Source organism: Ziziphus jujuba, chromosome 9 (assembly GCF_031755915.1).
Source record: "Ziziphus jujuba cultivar Dongzao chromosome 9, ASM3175591v1".
NCBI classification, from domain to species: Eukaryota; Viridiplantae; Streptophyta; class Magnoliopsida; order Rosales; family Rhamnaceae; genus Ziziphus; species Ziziphus jujuba.
The window spans coordinates 17,994,129-18,015,366 of record NC_083387.1 but is presented as its reverse complement, the minus strand read 5'-3'; the positions used below and the strand labels follow the sequence as shown (position 1 = coordinate 18,015,366).

Sequence of the window (21,238 nt, the reverse complement as noted above, 5' to 3'; positions counted from 1 at the left end):
TATATTAATATTTTAACCAATCAAGTGACACATATACTACTAGTAAATATATTAACTGACTAAATAATGCATATAGTATTATTATTCATATCGATATATGTTCCCAAAAAACTGAGCAATGCTAAAGTTACCAATTAGTTTATCAAGATGAATATAGTAAGGAAACGTGTTTTAATTTTATTAGTTGACATTTTATATACTCTAAATATAAATATGTGGATAATTAAATTCAAGTCAATAATATAATATACTTATCTCTTGGTTAAACAAATTGATAAATTAATTGGTACCAATATAATTATCAAGATGATGTGACATATGTCATATTATTATTTTATTGGTTGAAATATACATATAAATTAACTATATGTAAATAAATTATTTAAGAGGTTGAAATATACATATAAATTAACTATATGTAAATAAATTATTTAAGAGATAAACGTAATTAAATAAAAACTAATAAAATAATAATATATCATCATTTCGATAAACATTTTCATATACTTCTTCTTGGTATGTCTAGCTTAGAGAGGTTTAAATGTAACATTAAAATGGTAGATGAAAACCTATTTGAAGGTAGATAATATTTTGAAAACTAGAAGGGTGACTGAATTTATGCCAAACTTAAGAGAAGCAAAAATGATTTTAAACCATTTTGTTTTCCATAACTTCCTGTGAAACTGAATTATTTCATTAGTTTAGTATTGGTTTAATTTCGTTATAGTTTACATGTTTTTTTTCCTCTCCTATTTTCGTTCTACAGTCAAACTGAGCTCTAGTCTTCATCCTACATTACTTACGGGATTCAAATAATTTTTGTGTCAAATCATAATCCGTACCATAAAATTTCTGTTCCACCAACAGTAAAAGAACAGCTTTCAAATTGCCACTGCTGAAATGTTAGATATTTAATTCATTTCTTTCCTTGGGATTAACAACACCTTAACCATAAAAATACGAACTGCATATTGACAAAACCTTGAAGTCTGGTAGTTTGAAAATGTTTCACTGCTAATTATCATAAATTCAGAATCGTATTTGATATAGAGATTATTCAATAAATTGCCAGAATGTAACTAGCAGTTTAGGAATCAGTTTCTACTCCCAAGCGCTCTAGATATGCATAGTTTCTCCTACCAAGCGCTCTAGATATGCATAGTTCTGAGTCAGGAACAGCCATTCGTTTCGGCTTTCGTAAAACACTTCTGTTCTATGTTTCCAATTTCTAACAAATTCTCCAGTACTTATAAGCTTCTTCACAAACTATTTTGATATAGATTGTCCCTTTCTCCCCTTTTTTTTTTTTTTTTTTTTTTTTTTTTTTTTTTTTGTCTCTGGTGTGTTTCTTGTGGTCTTCAAGTTCATGTCTATTTGCTCCTGCCTCTTACAGGTTACAAGGTCTCAGCAACTATCCTCTCTAGAATGTGACGTGCTTCTTCCTCTGTTGCTGGAACTACGTTTCGAATCCTAAATCCATTTTTATTGGCCTTTGCCTCTGGTCGTACAGTGAAGGTGAAATAAAATGTGTTCGAAATCTGAATGGAAGATACAAAACAAGATGAGGGGATAAGGAGTCTAGAAAATTGACAAACACACAGGCGACTATAGCAGTATAACTCAAATTTCTTTCGAGTTCAAATGCTAACTAGTTAATTTGATAGTTCCAACTATAATTGGCCAATTTTTGGACCTTAGAACTTAGACATGTTTTATCTTTAAAAGGTGCAGAATCAGGGGGCTTACCTCGCTAGATCTAAGCTCAGGCCTAGTGACATGCGCAACAACTTCTACATTTATGAGAGGCTGATCTGGATTCTCATGTTCTGTGTATAGAACACATGATTTGAAACGCAGGAAGTCTCCAACATCCACCTGCTCATCAAACATATAATGTTTATAATCATAATGACAAAGCAATTTTTACTGCCTGTCTAAATGGTTAAAGTGGCAGTGGAATCGCACTTTAGATAAAGAAACAAATCAATGTTAATCACAGAATGCTGATCCACATCAGGCATTCAAAAGCATGGAGCTGTATAATTTTAGAACAACAAAATAGCCACTTGATAAAATCTCCATCCTTTTTCCTCCCTCTCTTCCTCAAGTACCTGCACCTAGACTTTCCTAGCCCTTATTTTAATTATATTGCATCCTCTCTGGTTGAAGTCAAGTCAAAAAAGTTTTGGTTCAAACTGACACTGCCCTTAAAAGGTATGTAAAACAACAAATATATCCTTTATTTTACTCTCCTATGGACTTTGCCCCCATGAGGGGAACCAGTTATATCAACTTAACACTAGCAATTTAAAAATTAGTATAAGATGCACAATGGTACTCACAGGTCTCAAGAAATCAACATGATCAACTTCTAGAAAGCAAGGAACCAAGCCTGCAAAAGCATAAGCTGTTGAGAAAGCCAACTCGAATGCTCGGTGCATCAAAAAGCCTCCAAAGATTCGACCATGGATGTTTCTCTGCTGTGGCTGGCAGATCAGAGAGTTTTCAAGGCGGGTATCCCTCAGAAGAATGCTGTCCCTGTCTGCCAGGGCAGGCATATCACAGAAGATCCTTCCCTCAGTCAACAGAGTTTGGAGTCTATTTGCTTCCCCATTTTCCCATTCCGTTCTCTCTCCTCCTCTTTTCCTTTTCCTCAGATTACTTCTTGCTTCTGCTTCCTCAAAAAGCAACTTTTCCTGTTCAGTTTCTGGTGAGAGCCGATTAACTGGAGCAGCTTTCCCAGTTTTAGAGTCACGAGCCACAAATATGAAATTGGCTGTAAGAGCAACTGAATCTGAAGCATTGGAATCTTCTGCAAAACGAGTTACTTATGTCAAGTGTAGCATTTACCATTTCCTTCAAGAACAGTAATAATTCCATCAACTCAGCCATAGATTTTTAATAATAGCATACTGATGCAGGACCAGGAAAATAGGAGAGACAAAGGAGGATGAAAGAAAGTTAAAATAGAAGAATAGGCCCAAAAAATACGAAAGGAGAGGAAGAGAACAAGCAGAGGGTAGGAATAGTCTAATTAACATTCAATCATAATCTTAATCTTCTATCTAGGAATATAAAGAAAAAGCCCAATCAAATTAATATTAAATCATGAAATTCTGTATATCTTGTTTTGCATCATGCATCTATTTTTGACTTAACAAACCATGAAATATAATATCCTCTAACATTGAGGTGTAGGTTTGTAAGGTTTAGTTAAAGATCATTGCAATAAACAGGAATCTTCCTCATCATAGTTAGACACAGACATGACCATGAACATGAACATATTAGGGGTCTTTTAGGCTTATCTTTGTTTCTTTTTTGTTCTTTCATTTTTGTTTGTTGGTTTTCTTGACATGAGGTTGAAAGTACAAGGGCTTGAATCTGATAAACCTCCATGGTGGCAGTGGACCTTTGCCACCAGGAAGGCCCTAGACAAGCAAGAGGAAAATAGTGGTTACATGAGAATGTATGAAGAGAGTTGGAGACTTGAGACGACTTTACCTTTCAATTCAGTGACAGTTTTGGGTACTTCTGTAGTTGCTCTAAAATTATTCTAAAAAATCAAATCAGCATGTGCATTGACATGTTTATCATCATTAACATCGTGATATTTGACAGATACTAACAACATACTTGGAAAAAAAAAAAAAAAAAAAAAAAAAACCAAATAATCCAATGTGGTGTGGAAGTTTGAAATGTTATTGAATTTCCAAAGGTAGAGAGACTCGCAAATTGAAGTACCTTTTGTGGACTGAGTGACATCTAGTTGAATCTCAATTGATGACCGCCCAACCCATATGACGGCACCAACTATACTCAGATCAATGTCAACACTAATAGGCTTCTTTAGGACAATTTTGTCAACAGAAGCAGTAATCAGTAATAGTGGCCTTGTTGTGCTATCATCATCAGAGCAGTGCTAATTCACACCGCAAAGAAAAAGCAATAAGAATAACAGAATTGATCACTAAATGAAAAACACAGGCAATGGATTCATGTTAGATAAGCCAAATTTTAAATTGAATAAACTAGTACTCATCCCTCATTCTCAAGACACGGTTGAAACATGGGAAAATTTTTTTATTTGCTGTACAATAATTTCGTTTACCCAATTAATGAAATTGTCAAAATGGGTAAGGCAGATATAGATATTCCTTATAACATCCGCACCTCCATTGAACTTTACAACAGCATTTGGAAAAAGAAATATCAGTGTAGATGTATCATGTAAATAATACAATCAGCATTAAAGAAGTAGAGCAGTAATTGTCTCAATTTCATGGGCTTAAAAATACAAATTCCATGAGAACCGGAATGCTCTGTACTTATCTTGGAAATTAGGATCAACAGTCTACTTCAAAATTTATGCATCACTCTAACCTGCAGGCATTCACATAATGTTTTTCCAAAACAAATTTTGGACTAAAGCTGATGGTTTTTTATGGCCAAGAAAATGGTGATCCACAGCAAAACATACCATACAACGCAGAGAAAATATTAACCTTCTCCAAAGTCCTCGTAAAATGAAAAAACAAACCAATCAAATCAAATTCTTAATGTCCAAAAGAAAAGGAAAAAAAATAAAAAATAAAAATTCCAACACAAAAAATTTTGGGTAAGAAAGCTAATAACAACATTCAAGTACAGAAAAAGCTCCAACACAGCAAATTCAGCATATGTCCATTTCAGTGCTAAGACATAACCCATAAAACCAATTCGACTAAAATGGCGGAACAACCACAAAATTAGTAAAGGGGAAAAAAAAATGTAAGTAAACTCCATGTTGTACCTTAACCGAAATAGTCCCAGCTAAGGCATCAAGGTCTTCGAGCAATTTCCCGATTCTAACCTCATTCCATGGATCTCTGTACTGCTCTCTCAAGGTGTAATCCGAAGAGAAATTGTAGTGGATAATGGTCCGGTTCTGTGACGGAGTCCTGGTGAGCAATTCGCTCTGTGGAGGTGCATCTTTTGGTGGGTCAAGAAGCCTCTCGAAGATCTTCGACCGAGCATCCCAAAGCGCATTCGTGACCGGTGATTGGTACGTTCCGGGCCACAAACTGATGGGCTTTCGGGACGAAGAGTTAGCATCCATGGCGGAAGAAGGAGGAGGACCGTCAAAAGGCGAAGCTAAGGTTGAAACCACAGGAATGGTGTTGTTAGAAGGAGAAGAATCCAAACCCATGGGGATTTTGGGTGGCTCTTGCAATTGGGTTTCTGGGAAAATAGAGTAGGATGATTGTTACACCAAAGATCGAAGGCAAATTTTTGAACTTTGAACGACACAAGATGATATGATTACGATGAGACCAGAAGAGGAACAAGAAGAAGAGAGAAATGGTGGGTTTGACTTCAAATTTGGGTTGCTTGCTTTTAGAAGCGTTGGGGGTTTGAAGGAGCTAAGTTGGGTCGTTAGGAGCTGAAACTTTGGTGGCTCTCTCAAAGCCATGGAAATAAATTCGAAAATGACGGCTTTCTTTTCTTTGTCCTCGTCTGAAACCAAATTCCCCACATGTGGGAGCCGAGTATTTAATTTTTAAGGGTAATTTTACTACAGCCTATTTATTTATTTATTTACTGGGTATTTTCTCTCTACCATCCCTTGAACCTTTGATCTTGATGATGTGGAATTAACCACACTCAACCAAAGCGGGTTGGTATTTATTTACTGGGTATTGAGTATGATGGTGTGATCAATTTAAATTATGCTTAAAAAGCAAATTCAATTCATTTTTAGCATATTAAATTGTCATCAAGTTTATTATAAAAAAATTACCATCAATGCTATATATCTACAAAACTATTTATTAAATTTATTTATCAAATAATATGTAAGCAAATAAATTTAATATTTTAATAACTTTAATATTACTAATATGGATTTATTGCAAATAAGAAGTACTTCCATTATTTTACCCAAAAAAAAAAAAATGTTACATCCATGGTCAATACAATTTTCACCAAAAAAAAAAAAAATCATTATCAAAGTAAAAAAATATTAACGTTCTATTATTATCAAATTCATGCACAATTCTAATAAAATTTTTCTATTCTTTTCATGCTTTCTTTCATCAATCATTTGTGGATCGAATTAAAAAATAAAAATATATGTTCCGGGTTGATTTTAATTAAGATAATTGCATGAAACAAAGGGGTTGGAATTCAAGAAAAACAAAGAGATTTGAATTTTACAAAGCTTTTACTAACCGATCACTTTTCCACTTTTTCACCATGGTCGGTTCTACTTATTGGTATTTATGTCCCAAAGTGAGTCAAGTTTCTAACATCACTTTGAATATGCTTAATGCCTAGTTGTATAAATCTGTTTAAATTTTCTATATTGCGAATGTTTGCAAAATTGGCAACCATTTTTGTATGATCTATTAATGATGAGTTTTGAAAACTATCATTTCTTGAGTGACGCATTGAAGATGGTTACAAAAATTGTAATATTTGCGAATGTCTAGTTAATAAAACTGTTCAAATATTCGCATCATAAAAATACTTTATATCTATTGTCATAATTATAAATATTGTTCATGTATGGTTAATAAGGTATGAAGCTTGATATTTTTCTCATTCAAGTTAATTACATTTCACAACAAAATTTTCTTAATTAAAAATTTGGATAGATAAAAAAAGGAGTTTTCATGATTACATATTTGATAATAAATCTAATGTAATGATTTTAAAATTTAGGATGAGAGCAGACTTTTTTTCAAGATCATAACATTTTTTTCCTTTTTCAAAGGGATATTGCAATTTTTGATAATGTCATTTTTTATGGCAAAGTTGACACCAAATTTGCAATTGATGAATGACATTAGGTCCAAATACCATCAAGTTTGTGAGTCCATGTTGCTTACAGGATTAATTAATATTAGTTTGTTTTTACTTTATACAAAATATTCCAAAAATGAACTCCAATTACTATTTAACAAAATTTATAATTTGGCAATTCTATATTTTAGTATGTACTAGTATTAAAATTTGCTATTAATATTAACATTTATCATAAAAGAGCTCATGCGAATGCCAAATTTTAAAAATGATAATGTTAAAGTGTTATTTCCCATTGAAGATGCTCTTAAATGTTGGACAATTATATTAACCCATAAATAAATTTATTAGCTATAATAAAAGAGCCAATGGCTTGAAGGTTAATTTGGGGAAAAAAAAAACTTCATTTGGTCTTTTTATGGGATAATTTGATCTTTCAAAAATATTCTCTCTTTAATTGAAAAATTATTACTATTACTTTATATAGATTTGAAATCCTTATGATTTTATTATTTTTTGTATTTCCACCAAGGTATTTCATGATTTTTATATTTGCACTCAAGAATTTTTTTTTTTCTATATTTCCACTCATTGTTTTTTTTTTTCTTCCACCTCTTACTTTTAATATTAAATGATAAAGCAAATCATATCACAATCACAATCCCAAAAGAAAGGCTATTTTTGCTATACACAATCCCACAAACATGTAAACTACCAAAACACCCCATCAATTTTCCATTTTTTTTAAAAAATTGATTTTTAATATCTTCTTCTTCGCTTAAGCGAGCATCCACTTATTGTTCAAAAAAATAAAATCAAGCAGTGACCCTACCAATGTGGGATGAACACCAATAATTTGTTGGTGATGGCCATGGGATCTCTAGCAATATTCCAATGATTCTTCGCAGCTAGTGATGAGAATCCGCCAGAGCCCGCACAACTGACAACCTACTGGGATGCTGACCCAATACGGATGAAGACCAAGCCGATCACTAGGGCTCAAGCTAAGAGATTTAAGGACAACTTGGCTACTTTTATCTAGAGAGTAATTAATTCTCAAAGGGGCTTGTCAATATCTGAAGATACAAGATCCGTTTTAAGCATCCAAATGGTGAAGGCCAATACGGACCCGGATAGCTATTTTCGTGCAAATATGGACTTCGAGCAACAAAAAATGGTTCCAACACTTCATGAATTCAATACATATTTCTAAGAGGTCATGGAATCAAGTCAAGGCAGATTCAAAGGCAATCAAATAGGTGGTGTGCGCATAGGAGGAAGTTTGGCCGGTTTTACTGTATTTTGTTGCTGGCTTTACTGTATTTCACTGAGTTGGCATTTTCTCCTTGATCCAAGTAAGGGCAACGTGTGGGACTCAATTATAATCCTATTTGGCATCCTAAAAGGTACAAGGAAACTGATTTGGAGTTTAAATTGGTCAAAAATTAGTCACACACAGCTTAGTCAAAAAATAGTTATTTAGTTTCCTAATTTGTTTTTGACTTTTTATTTTAGGAAATTAGTCTTTTAGTTGGTTTTTATTTATTTATTTGCTGGAAAAATAAATTTAGAAAGTTATTATTTTATTATTTTCATTGTAAATTAATTAATTTTTAATTTAAAATAAAGAAATTAATTAATCAAAATTAGATTAGGAAAGGAGAGAGAAAATTCGGCCACCTTTAGGAAACAACATGCTTGGTCGGTTTTTGCTTTAGTTTTCAGGGTTTATTGCTTTGTGACTTTTACCTATTTAAGGGTTATTTTTCAATGAAAATATAGCTTGAATATTTTACAAAACATTAATTGTGAGATTGAATTTCTCTTTGTTATCTTTGAACACCTGAAATACCATTACAGAGCGTGTGTTTTAGTTTTTACTTATTAATAGGGCATCCATAATCTATTGTGGCATCTTCATTATACCAAAGTTTCTAATCACAGGTTGGTTAGGGGTTGAAGTCAATCCATTAAAATTTGAACTTGATTGAGACCCAGGCTAATATAATACAAGTTTAGGCACGTGTCGATCTAGGTTCGTATCATTTGGTATTAGAGCCAAGATATTGTTCAGGTTTGATCTATCTTATTTGCTTTATTTTGTTTTGTGTTAATCTATAATTTTAGCATTAGGTTAAGGTTGCTTCTATCACCATACATGTTCTGCATATTAAAAAAAAAAAAAAAAAACTCATTCCTAGTCAAATTAGGTTTTCCTTGTGTTATTGTATTTTTGCTTCATAGTTTGTTGGTTGTTTTTCATTTTTGTTCTTAGTAATTTAGTTTATTATTGATTTTTCTTTGCTGTTTTTAATCTTAATCATTTGCATTCACATACTCCAAAAAAGAAAAAAAGAGGGGCTTGTGGCAATAAACAAAAAATTACAAAATTTGCAAGTTGAATTTTGGAGGTCACGGGTTTGTTGAAATTTTGGTGTTGGAATAGCAATTTTGTTGTTAATTCTTGCTGCTGTAGTTGAGTTTATATTTTGTAAGTTAAAAAAAAAAAAGAAGAAAAAAAGCTGAATAAAAAAAAAAGATAAAAAAAGGCTGGTTTGGTTGAATTTAGTGTTGAAATTTGTTTGCTGGAGATTTCTTTGAACTGCTGAGTTGTTGACTATTTATTCAATATTTGGCGTTGCTGGAGATTTATTTTTACTGTTGGATATTTGAATTTTAGATGCTAAATTAATTGGATTAAAAGTTAGTTAAAGGATTTGATACAAGTTTTTGTATATGGAGATGATGTTTGATTGTCACAACTTTTGTATCAAATCCTTTAACTAATTTTTGTATCAAATCCTTTAACAATCAAGTTGATACAAAAATTAATTCACTCGGTATTGCTTGCTTTTTGCTACTATTTTGTTGATAAGTTTAATTAAAACATATTTGTGATTTAATTGCTGTTTTGTCGGTGTTTTAATTAAAACTTTGAGTTAATTCTTTAAGTAGAAAAAGGCAAGAGTGTGCGAGCTGAAAAGATGGTCAAAAGCTGAAACTAGTGTGTAAACATGAGTGTTGAGATCTTGTTTGAGTACGTAAGGGAGTGATTTGGTAAGGTTCTATTTTATTTTTGTATTATTTATACTAACATGACAGATCCAAGGGTGAGAAGAGAAGATACACCATTAAGAATTAATGAAGAAGAATATGTAGGATTCAAAGGTGATTCCTAAGCTACCGGGAGTGGAAATGAGCACACGGACATGAGAGCGATTTTGGAGCAATTACAGAGGGTGAATGCTCAATTTGATTGCATAGATCAAAGGATAGATAGGTTAGAAACATCACAAAGAGGGCTGAATACAAGGTTTGATGCTCATGGAGGTCGAGGTTGACGTTGAGGATGCCAAGGGCTACTTAGAGAAGAATTCGAGGAAGGCAATTTTGGCGATTACTTGGATAAAAAGTATGATGAAATTTTTGAACCTCAAGGAAGGCCAATCCATGGGAGACTAGCAAGGAATGAAGATGATGATCTTGGGAATATTAAGGTCAACATACCACCTTTCATGGGAAAAAGTGACTCAGAGGCTTACTTGGAATGTGAGGAGGATATGGAGATGATGTTTGATTGTCACAACTATTTGGAGGCTAAGAAAGTTAAGTTGGCAGTAATGGAGTTTAAACATTATGCACTTCAATGGTGGATTAACGAGAAAAATACCCGAAGGAGAGTAGGTGATGAATTGATTACTATTTGGAGAAAAATGAAGGGAGCCATGAGGAAGTGGTTTATACCGACACATTACCATAGGTTGCTGCATCAAAGACTCCAATCTTTATCTCAAGGAAATAGGTCCATGGAGGATTATTACTAGGAGATGGAGATGCTTATGATGAGATTGAGCATGAATGAAGAAAAAGAAGCAACCATGGCATGGTTTCTAGGTGGATTGAATTGAGAGATAGCCAATAAACTAGAATTGCAATAATATGTGGAATTGTAGGAGATGTTGTATGTGCCTATTAAACTTGAGCATCAATTCAAAAGGAGGGGTGTAAGCTCACGATTTGGGGATGTTTCCAACAGTGGAAGGTCAAATCGAAGTGGTTGGAGAAACAATCCTATCTATGAAAACAAGTCAAAACCAAAAGTTGGAGAAGAAAGTTTAAATCGGCCAAAGAGAGAGGCTAGAACTGAATCTATCTAAGCACACAATATTAAAGGTAAAACTGATCCTAAATCTTGAAGATCTAGAGAAATTATTTATTTTAAGTGCCAGGGACGAGGACACATTGCCAGCCAATGCTCAAATAGGAGAATTATGGTTTTGAAGGGTAATGGTGAGCTAGAATCCGAAAGTGAGGAAAGTGGAGGTGAAACTGAGCATGAAGCGGAAGATTTTGAGGATGAAGCCGAGACCCTTCATGCACCCAATACCGAATTAAACTTTGTTTCTAGGAGAGTGCTGGCTGTATACAAGGATGAGGATCAAGTTCAAAGGGAAAACATCTTCCACACCCAATGTAAAATCCATGGTAAGATTTATAGGATGATAATTGATAGTGGAAGTTGTACAAATGTAATTAGTAACATTGTGGTTGATAAATTAGGCTTAGCAACAATTAAACATCCTGAACCTTATAGATTACAATGGCTTAATGATAGTGGTGAGATGAAAGTGAATAAACAAGCCAAGGTAAAATTCAGCATAGATAAATATATGGATGTTGTTTTGTGTGATGTTGTGCCTATGCATGCCGGAAATATCTATTAGGTAGACCATGATAATTTGATAAAGATTCTATTCATTATATTCAAGAAAATTTTATTGTTTTTAAGTTTAAGGGAAAGAAGAACAAGCTGGAGCCATTGATTCACAAGGAAGTATATAGAGATCAATTACAAATACAACAAAGGAGGGAGATCGAAAAGCTCAAGGAGAAAGCTAATATGGCACCTATGGCTTCACCATCCATCCAAGAAGGTAAGTCCAAGCTTGTTGTTCAAGGCAAGCATTCTAAGACTCAAATAGAGTGGAAAAACCATGAAAAAACTGAAAGTGTGGTGAGGAAGAGAGAGAAATCGGAGAGGGAAGAAAAACTTACAAAAGCCGAGAGTGAAGTTAGCAAGGTGGAATATGTGAGAGGGAAAGAAAAAGAAAGAAAAGAAAAGAAAAATAGAAATTTTTATCTTAGTTTTGGGGATGTAAATAAAGCCATCTTGAGTAAGAATGATACGAACCTAGGTCGACACGAGCCTAAACCCGTATTATAGTAGCCTGGATCTTAATTAATTTCAGATTTTAATGGATTGACCTCAACCCCTAACCAACCTGTGATTAGAAACCTTGGTATAATGAAGATATCACAATAGGTGATGGATATCCTATTGATAAGTCAAACTAAAACACTCATTCACTAATAGTGTTTTAGGTGTTCAAAGAGAACAAAGAGAATTTAATCTCACAAATAATTTTTTGTATGAATAATATACTGTATATTATTGATAAAAAAATCCCTTAAATAGGCCAAAAAAATTACAAATACCTTAATTAACTAGGTAAAACCGGCCACATAGATTAGGAAATCTAATGTTGGCCGTAATTCTACTTTTTTCCTAATTTAATTTGGATTAATTAATTTTCTTATTTTAAATTAGGAACTAATTAATTTACAATGAAAATAATAAAATAATAACTTTTCTAAGTTAATTTTTCCAGCAAACTAAATAAATAAAACCAAAATAAAAATTAGTTTCCCAAAACAGTCATACTCAAATTAGGAAACTATTTGACTATCTTTGTAATTAAGCTAACTTTGACCAATATCCAACTTGTTTGGCCTCCAAATTAGCTTCAATATGCGATTTAGGATGCCAAATATGATTAATAATGATTTCCACACGTTGTCCCTTGATTGGAATAAGTCAAACAAGAAGAAAAGTCAAAGCCAGTAGCTAAATAGCATATTTTCGGCCAAATTGAGATGCTGTCCGTAGAAGTCCTTTTTAGATGCTTTTTATTCTATCTTGTCTGGATTGCATGTCCTCTTAATGATATTCATTGAGTTCATGAAGTGTTGAAACCATTCCTTATTGCCCAGAGTCCAAATTTGTACGAAAACAGTTACCCGGGTATGTAATGGCCTTCACCACTTGGATGCTTAAAACAGGTCTTACATCTTTGAGAATTGACAAGCCTCTTTGAGAGTTAATTATTCCCTAGATAAAAGCAGCCAGGTTGTCCCTAAATCTCTTAGCTTGAGCCCTAGTGATTGGCCCGGTCTTCATCCGTATCGAGTCAGCACCCTAGTGGTTGTCGGTTGTATGGGCACGGGCGGATTCTCATCAAAGAAACCATTGCTGGTTATGATTTATGAAGATGTGTATTTGAATGATCAAGCTAATCTCGAAGAAATTGAATTGCTAAGTTCTATTTCTTCTTTTTTGCGGGAATTTGGTGATGTCTTTCTGGATGAAATTCCAAATGAATTACCACCTATTAGAGGGATTGAGCATCAAATTGACTTTGTTCGTGAGAGTATGAGTCCATGTGCTGTCCCTATTTTGTTAGCACCTAAGAAAGATGGTTCATGGCATATGTGTGTAGATTTTAGAGCTATAAATAATATTACCATTAAATATAGGCATCCAATTACATGGTGCATGCATTTTTACTAAAATTGATCTTAGGAATGGGTATCATCAAATTAGAATGAAAGAGGGTGATGAATGGAAAACTACATTTAAAACTAAGTATGGATTGTATGAGTGGTTAGTAATGCCATTTGGTTTAACTAATGTTCCTAGTACTTTCATGAGATTAATGAATCATGTTATGCGACCATTCATTGGAAACTTTGTTGTTGTTTATCTTAATGATATTCTTGTATATAGTAGGCATCTAGATGAGCATGTAGAATATCTTAGGCAAGTTTTAAATATTCTTAGGAAGGAAAGGTTGTTTGCTAACATGAAAAAGTGTAATTTTTGTAAAGATGAGTTGGTTTTCCTAGTATTTGTAGTAAGTGCTGCAGGTATTAAAGTTGATCAATTCAAGGTGCAAGCAAACCAAGAGTGGTCGAAACCTACCTCCATTACCCAAGTGAGGACCTTTCATGGTTTGGCTAGTTTCTACCGATGATTTGTCAAGGATTTTAGCACCGTTGTAGCATTTTTGACGGAAGTTGTGAAGAAGAAAGTTGGTTTTAAATGGGGTGAAGCACAAGATAAATCTTTTAATTTGTTGAAAGAAAAATTGTCTAATGCACCTTTACTAGTTTTGCCTAACTTTGACAAAATTTTTGAAATTGAATGTGATGCTTCGGGTGTAGGTATTGGAGCTGTCTTAATGCAAGAAGAATACCCATGACATACTTTAGTGAGAAATAAAATGGAGCTGCACTAAACTACCTGACTTATGATAATGAGATGTATGCTTTGGTGAGAGCTTTGGAAATGTGGCAGCATTACCTCATGCCAAAAGAATTTGTGATTCATACAGATCATGAATCTTTGAAGCAACTTAAGGGCCAAGGGAAGCTTAACCGAAGCAATGCTAAGTGAATTGAATTCATTGAAACATTTCCTTATGTCGTAAGGAAAATGTGGTCGCCAATGCATTATCCCGAATGTATGACTATTTTCTACCTTAAATGCTAGATTGCTTGGATTTGAACAAATAAAAGAACTTTATGAGCACGATAGTGACTTTGGAGAAATATTTAGGACCTGTTCAAGACATGGTTTTAATAAATTTTACATCTTTGAGGGGTATTTGTTTAAGAAAAATAAACTTTGTGTGCCTAATTGTAGCATTAGGTAATTGTTAGTGAGGGAAGATCATGGTGGTGGTTTATGGGACATTTTGGTGTTTTAAAAACTTTATCCTTGCTTCAAGAACACTTTTATTGGCCTAATATGAGGGGAGATGTAGAGAAAATATGTGAAAGATGCTTAAAGTGCAGAAAAGCCAAATCCAAGTTGAAGCCGCACGGTTTGTACCTTCCATTGCCGATTCCTTCCTTTCCTTGGATGGATTTATCTATGGATTTTATTCTTGGTTTCCTTAGGTCAAGGATAGGTAAGGATTCAATATTTGTTATTGTCGATGGATTTTCTAAGATGGCACATTTTATAGCATGTAATAAAATTGATGATGCATCTAATATTTGCTAACTTATTCTTTAAGGAAATTGTTAGATTGCATGGTAAAACAATTGTTTCAGGTAGGGATACTAAGTTTTTAAGTTATTTTTGGAAAATTTTGTAGGCTAAGTTAGGAACTAAACTTTTGTTTTCAACTACTTGTCATCCACAAACTGATGGACAAACCGAAGTAGGAAAAAGGACTTTGTCTACATTGTTACGGGTTTTAATTAGTAGAAAATTAAGAACATGGGAAGAATGTTTGCCACATGTTGAATTTGCTTGTAATAGATCCTTGTATTCAGCCACTAAATATACACCATTTGAGATTTTTTATAGTTTTAATCCTTTGACTCTAGTAGATTTAACACCTTTACCTTTAAGTGAATGTACTAACCTAGATGGAAAACAAAAAGATAATTTTGTGAAGCAGATTCATGAGAAAACGAAGGCAAATATTAAGAGGAGGACCGAGCAATATGCAAGGAGTGTTAACCAAGGCCAAAAACAAGTTGTCTTTGAACTTGGAGATTAAGTTTGGTTGCACTTAAGGAAAGAGAGGTTTCCTAAACAAAGGAAGTCTAAGCTTATGCTGTGTGGAGATGGACTTTTTCAAGTTTTGGAGCGGATTAATGAAAATGCTTATAAACTTGATTTACCGGGTGAGTATAATGTTAGTGCATCATTTAGTGTTGCTAACTTATCTCTTTTTCTGTAGGTGATGACTTTAATTTGAGGCAAATCCTTTTCAAGAGGAGGGGAATGATGAGAATCTGCCCAAGCCTGCACAATCGACAAACCGTTGGGTTGTTGACTATATTTTGTTGAGTTGCCATTTTCTCTTTGATCCAAGGAAGGACAACGTGTGGGACTCAATGATATTCCAATTTGGCATCCTACAAGGCATATGGAAGCTAATTTGGAGCTTAAATTGGTCAAAGATTGATCAAAGACAGCTTAGTCAAAAAGATAGTTATTTAGTTTCCTAATTTGTTTTTGACTTTTTTTTTAGGAAATTAGTCTTTTAGTTGGTTTTTATTTATTCATTTTCTGGACAAATAAGTTTAGGAAATTTATTATTTTATTATTTTCATTGTAAATTAATTAATTCCTAATTCAAAATAAAGGAATTAATTAATCAAAATTAGATTAGGAAAGGAGAGAGAAAATTCGGCCACCTTTAGGAAACAACATGCTTGGCTGGTTTTTGCTTTAGTTTTTAAGGTTTATTACTTTATGAATTTTACCTATTTAAGGGTTATTTTTCAATGAGAATACAAGCTTGAATATTTTACAAAACATTAATTGTGAGATTGAATTTCTCTTTGTTCTTTTTGAACACCTAAAACACCATTAGAGAGTGTGTGTTTTACTTTTGACTTATCAATAGGGTATCCATAACCTATTATGGCATCTTCATTATACCAAGATTTCTAATCATAGGTTGGTTAGTGGTTGAGATCAATCCATTAAAATTTGAATTTAATTGAGATTTGGGCTAATATAATACGGGTTTAGGCGTGTGTCGACCTAGGTTTGTATCCACTAGTCTTTTTTTTTTTTTTTTCAATTGTTAGGGTTGATTTAATTTTTAATTTTTATTTTTTACTTTTGTAATGGTGTGCTTGACTCTTTCACTAGCTCAAACTTCCTCCCCATTTAGATAAGCAAGTTTTTCTTTGTAGATATAAACAAATTGAAATAATTTTTTGATAATTATGTGAGATGGGTCTTTGAGCTTTTATAGAGTTAAAAATGGGTGTTTGATTCTCATTTTTAGGGAGGGAAGGACACACACACACACACACACACACACACACAGAGGTTGGTGGCGGTAAATGTGAAAATGTGGATTAGAGTAAGACTCCAATCCTCGAGAGCCATCATTGATTACCTTTATACCAGTAGCACAACCATTGTCAGCCATAGTTCATTTTGAGAAAAAATTGATAACTTTTAAGTTTCATTAAAAACATATATATATATATATATATATACACATGAGAGAAAAATTTGGTATTAATGGCACTAAAAAACCAGTAGAAACTTATTGGAGGTCTGGTAGCAGCCTCTAGCAGTTAGGCCTTCCTTTAGTGCATGGTTGTGTTTGGAAAAGAAAGCATTAAAAAATAAATTGAAAGCTAGATTTTTTGAAAGCTAAAAATAGGAAAAAAATTTAATAGGCGCATTTTGTAATTGAAATTTTTAGGAACTGCATAGAGTTAGTTTGGCATTGGAATTATAATTTCTCATCATGAAAATGCATACATAACTTGATGGGTTTCTCTCTCTCTCTCTCCCTCTCTCTCTTTGTGTTTGGCAATTTTTTCTCTTTTCTAACATGTTGGAAAATTTTGTTCGTCTCTCTCTATCTCTCTCTTTTTAAGTCAAACAAGATATTTCCTCAAGGCAAAAGCTATTTATTTTTTGTTGCTCATGCCATCTAGTCTGTAGATCTGTTATTGATGGAACATAAGCTACCCTCCATGATTCAAAGCTAAACAATAGAGTCTTACTATCAACCACAATGATATAAGAGACTAAGGTAATATTTCTAAATTTGAACATGTTTGGCTGCCAAGCTCCATCAAAGCACCTTCCAAGAACACTTTACTTTAGTTCCCATTCGCAAGCATAAAACAATGCCCAACATTCAGCATTCAAGCTTAAATCACATGTTGCTACTATATGTGTAACCTATATAAGATCACCTTTCCAATTACGTACAACAAAAACTATGTTTGCATCCCTTGAGTTCACATTATAGGACCCATCAAAGTTGATATTTATAGTCCTTTCATCTTGATACGAACCTAGGACGACCTACTCCTAAACCCATATTATATTAGCCTGGATCACGATTAAGTTCAAGTTTTAATGGATTGACCTCAACCCTTAACCAATCTATGATTAGAAACCTTGGTATAATGTAGACGCCACAATAGGTGATGAATGTCCTATTGATAAGTCAAAACTAAAATACTCATTCACTAATGGTATTTTAGGTGTTCAAAAGAACAAAGAGAAATTCAATCTCATAAAATAAATTTTGAATATTATTAAAGGTGTGTTCTTCCCCAAAAAAAAAGCCCTTATATAGGCTAAGAGAAAACAAAATAAAACCCTAAAAACTAAAGCAAAAACCGGCCATGCCTTGTTGTTTCCTAATGTGGCTGGATTTTCTCTCTCTTTCCTAATCTAATTTTGATTAATTAATTCCATTATTTTGAATTGGGAATTAATTAATTTACAATGAAAAGAATAAAATTATAACTTTCCTAAACTTATTTGTCCAGCAAAATAAATAAATAAAAACCAAAAGTAAAGGTAATTTCCTAAAACAAAAAGTAGAAATCAAATTAGGAAACTAAAATACTATCTTTTTGACTAAGTTGACTTTGACCAATCTTTGACCAATTCAAGCTCCAAATCAGCTTCCATATGCTTTGTAGGATGCAAATAGGATTATCATGGAGTCCATAGGTTGCCCTTGCTTGAAGGAAAGAGAAAAAGCCAACTTAGCAAAATATAGTAAAGTTAGCCAGAAAACAGTAAAACCGGCCAAATTTCCATTCCATGCGCACAAGCCTTAAATGACCAGCTTAGCTTTGGTCTTGACCAGTTACCATGACTTCTTAATGATATTAAGTGAATTCAAGAAGATTTGAACCCACTTCCTGCTGCCTGGAATCCATAAATGCACCAAAACTGCTACCCAGGTCCGTATCGGCATCCACCACTTGTATGCTCAAAACAGGTCTTGGATATTCGGGTATGGACAAGCCCTTTTGAGAATGAATTACCCCTAGATAAAGATAACAATTTTTTCCTTAAACCTTTTTACTTGAGCCATAGTGATCGGCCTAGTCTTCATCCGTATTGGGTCAACACCCCAGCGGGTTGGCGGTTGTGCAGGCATAGGCGGATTCTCATCATTCCCCTCCTCTTGAAAAGGATTTGTCCTCAAATCAATGTCATCACCTGCAGAAAAATGAGATAAATCAGCAACATTAAATGTAGCACTATTATTATACTCACCTGGCAAATCAAGTTTGTGAGCATTGTCATTTATTCGCTCAAAAACTTGAAAAAGTCCATCTCTATGTGGCATAAGCTTGGACTTCCTTTACTCGAGAAACCTCTCCTTTCTTAGGTGCAACCAAACCCAATCTCCAGGTTTAAAGACAACTTGTTTTCAGCCTTGATTAGCATTCCTTGCATATTGCTCGGTCCTCCTCTCAATATTTGCATTAGTCTTTTCATGAATCTGCTTTACAAAATCAGCTTTTTGTTTTTCATCTAGATTAACGCGCTCACTTAAAGCTAAAAGTGTTAAATCTAATGGAGTCAAAGGATTAAACCTATAAACAATTTCAAAAGGTGTATATTTAGTCTTAATGAATTCAATCCACTTGGCATGCCTTCGGTTGAGCTTTCCTTGACCTTTAATATGCTTCAAAGATTCATGATCCATATGAATCACAAATTCCTTTGGCATGAGATAGTGCTGCCATGTTTGTAAAGCCCTCACCAAAGCATACATCTTCTTGTCATATGTCGGGTAGTTTAGTGCAGCTCCATTTATTTCTCACTAAAGTAGGCTATGGGTCTTCCTTCTTGCATTAAAATAGCTTCAATACCTACACTCAAAGCATCACATTCAATTTCAAAAGTCTTAGAAAAAGTTGGTAAAACTAGTAAAGGTGCATTACATAATATTTCTTGTACTTCCCCCCATTTAAAGCCAACGTTCTTCTTTACAAATTCATTCAAAGGTGCTGCGATGGTGCTAAAGTCCTTAACAAATATTTGATAGAAGCTAGCCAAATCATGAAAGCTCCTCACTTGTGTAATAGATATTGGCGTCGGCCAATCTTGGATGGCTTGAACTTTAGATTGATTAACTTTTATACCCGCAACACTTACTACAAATCCTAGGAAAACCAACTCATCTTTACAAAAATCATATTTTTTCATGTTAGCAAACAACCTTTCTTTCCTAAGAATATTTAAAACTTGCCTAAGATGTTTTACATGCTCATCTAAGTTTCGGCTATACACTAAAATATCATCAAAATACACAACCACAAATTTACCAATAAATGGATGCATAACATGATTTATAAGCCTCATGAAAGTACTAGGTGCATTAGTTAATCCAAAAGGCATGACTAACCATTCATACAGCTCATATTTAGTCTTAAATACGATCTTCCATTCATCACCTTCTTTCATCCTAATTTGATGGTATCCAATCTTAAGATCAATTTTTGTAAACATGCAAGCACCATGCAATTCATCAAGCATATCATCTAATCTAAGAATTGGATGTCTATATTTAATGGTGATATTATTTATAGCCCTACAATCAACACACATTCTCTAAGAACCATCTTTTTTAGGCACTAATAAAACACTCTCACGAATGTAACCTTTATCAAGTAACTATTGGATGTCTATATTTAATGGTGATATTATTTATAGCCCTACAATCAACACACATTCTCTAAGAACCATCATTTTTAGGCACTAATAAAACACTCTCACGAATGTAACCTTTATCAAGTAACTCACTTACCTGCCTTTGTAGCTTCTTTGTTTCTTTGGGATTACTTCTATGTTCAGGTCTATTTGGTATGGCAGCCTCTGGAACAAAGTCAATTTGATGTTCAATCACTCTAATAGGTGGTAATCCATTTGGAATTTCATCCGAAAAGACATCTCCAAAATCTTACAAAAGAGAAAGAATTAAACTTGACAATTCAAGTTTTTCAAAGTTAGCTTGATCATTAAAATAATTATCTTTATAAATCATGACCAGTAATGGTTTCTTACTCAAGATAGCTTTATTGATGTCCCCAAAACTCAAAATTTTTTTTATTTTTCCTTTCTTTTCTTTCTTTTCCTTTGTCTCTCTGCCACCACACATTCTCCCTCTCTCTTGAGTTTCTCACCTTGTCTCTTGATTTTCTCTATTTTTCTCACTCCACTTTTGGCTTTGTCATGGTTTTTCCACTCAATTTGTGTTTTAGAATGCTTACCTTGACAGCAAGCTCGGACTTTCCTTTTTGGATGGATGGTGAAGTCGTAGGTGCCATACTAGCTTTCTTCTTGAGTTTTTGGGCTTATTTCCTTTGTTGTATTTGCAATTGGTCTCTATATACTTCCTTAAGAGTCAATGGCTCCAGCTTGACCTTCTTACCTTAAATCTAAAAACAATACAATTCTCTCGACCATAATGAGTAGCATCTTTATCATGTTGCCATGGTCTACCTAATAGAATATGTCCAGCATGCATAGGCACAACATCACACACAACAACATCCACATATTTATCTATGCTAAAATTTATTTTGGCTT

General features: G+C 33.5%; 1 protein-coding gene across 1 annotated transcript; it reads right to left on the bottom strand.

The window, feature by feature from the left end:
• Positions 1-996: 996 nt before the first annotated feature.
• On the bottom strand, positions 997-5,493 carry LOC107427152 (acyl-coenzyme A thioesterase 2, chloroplastic). The gene is made up of 5 exons (XM_016037504.4): positions 4,793-5,493; positions 3,745-3,922; positions 2,343-2,812; positions 1,747-1,875; positions 997-1,538 (listed from the first exon to the last, which is right to left on the bottom strand). Exons 1-5 carry the CDS (start codon positions 5,186-5,188, stop codon positions 1,395-1,397), a joined length of 1,317 nt encoding a protein of 438 aa, XP_015892990.3. The 5' UTR covers positions 5,189-5,493; the 3' UTR covers positions 997-1,394.
• Between the last annotated feature and the right edge of the window lie 15,745 nt (positions 5,494-21,238).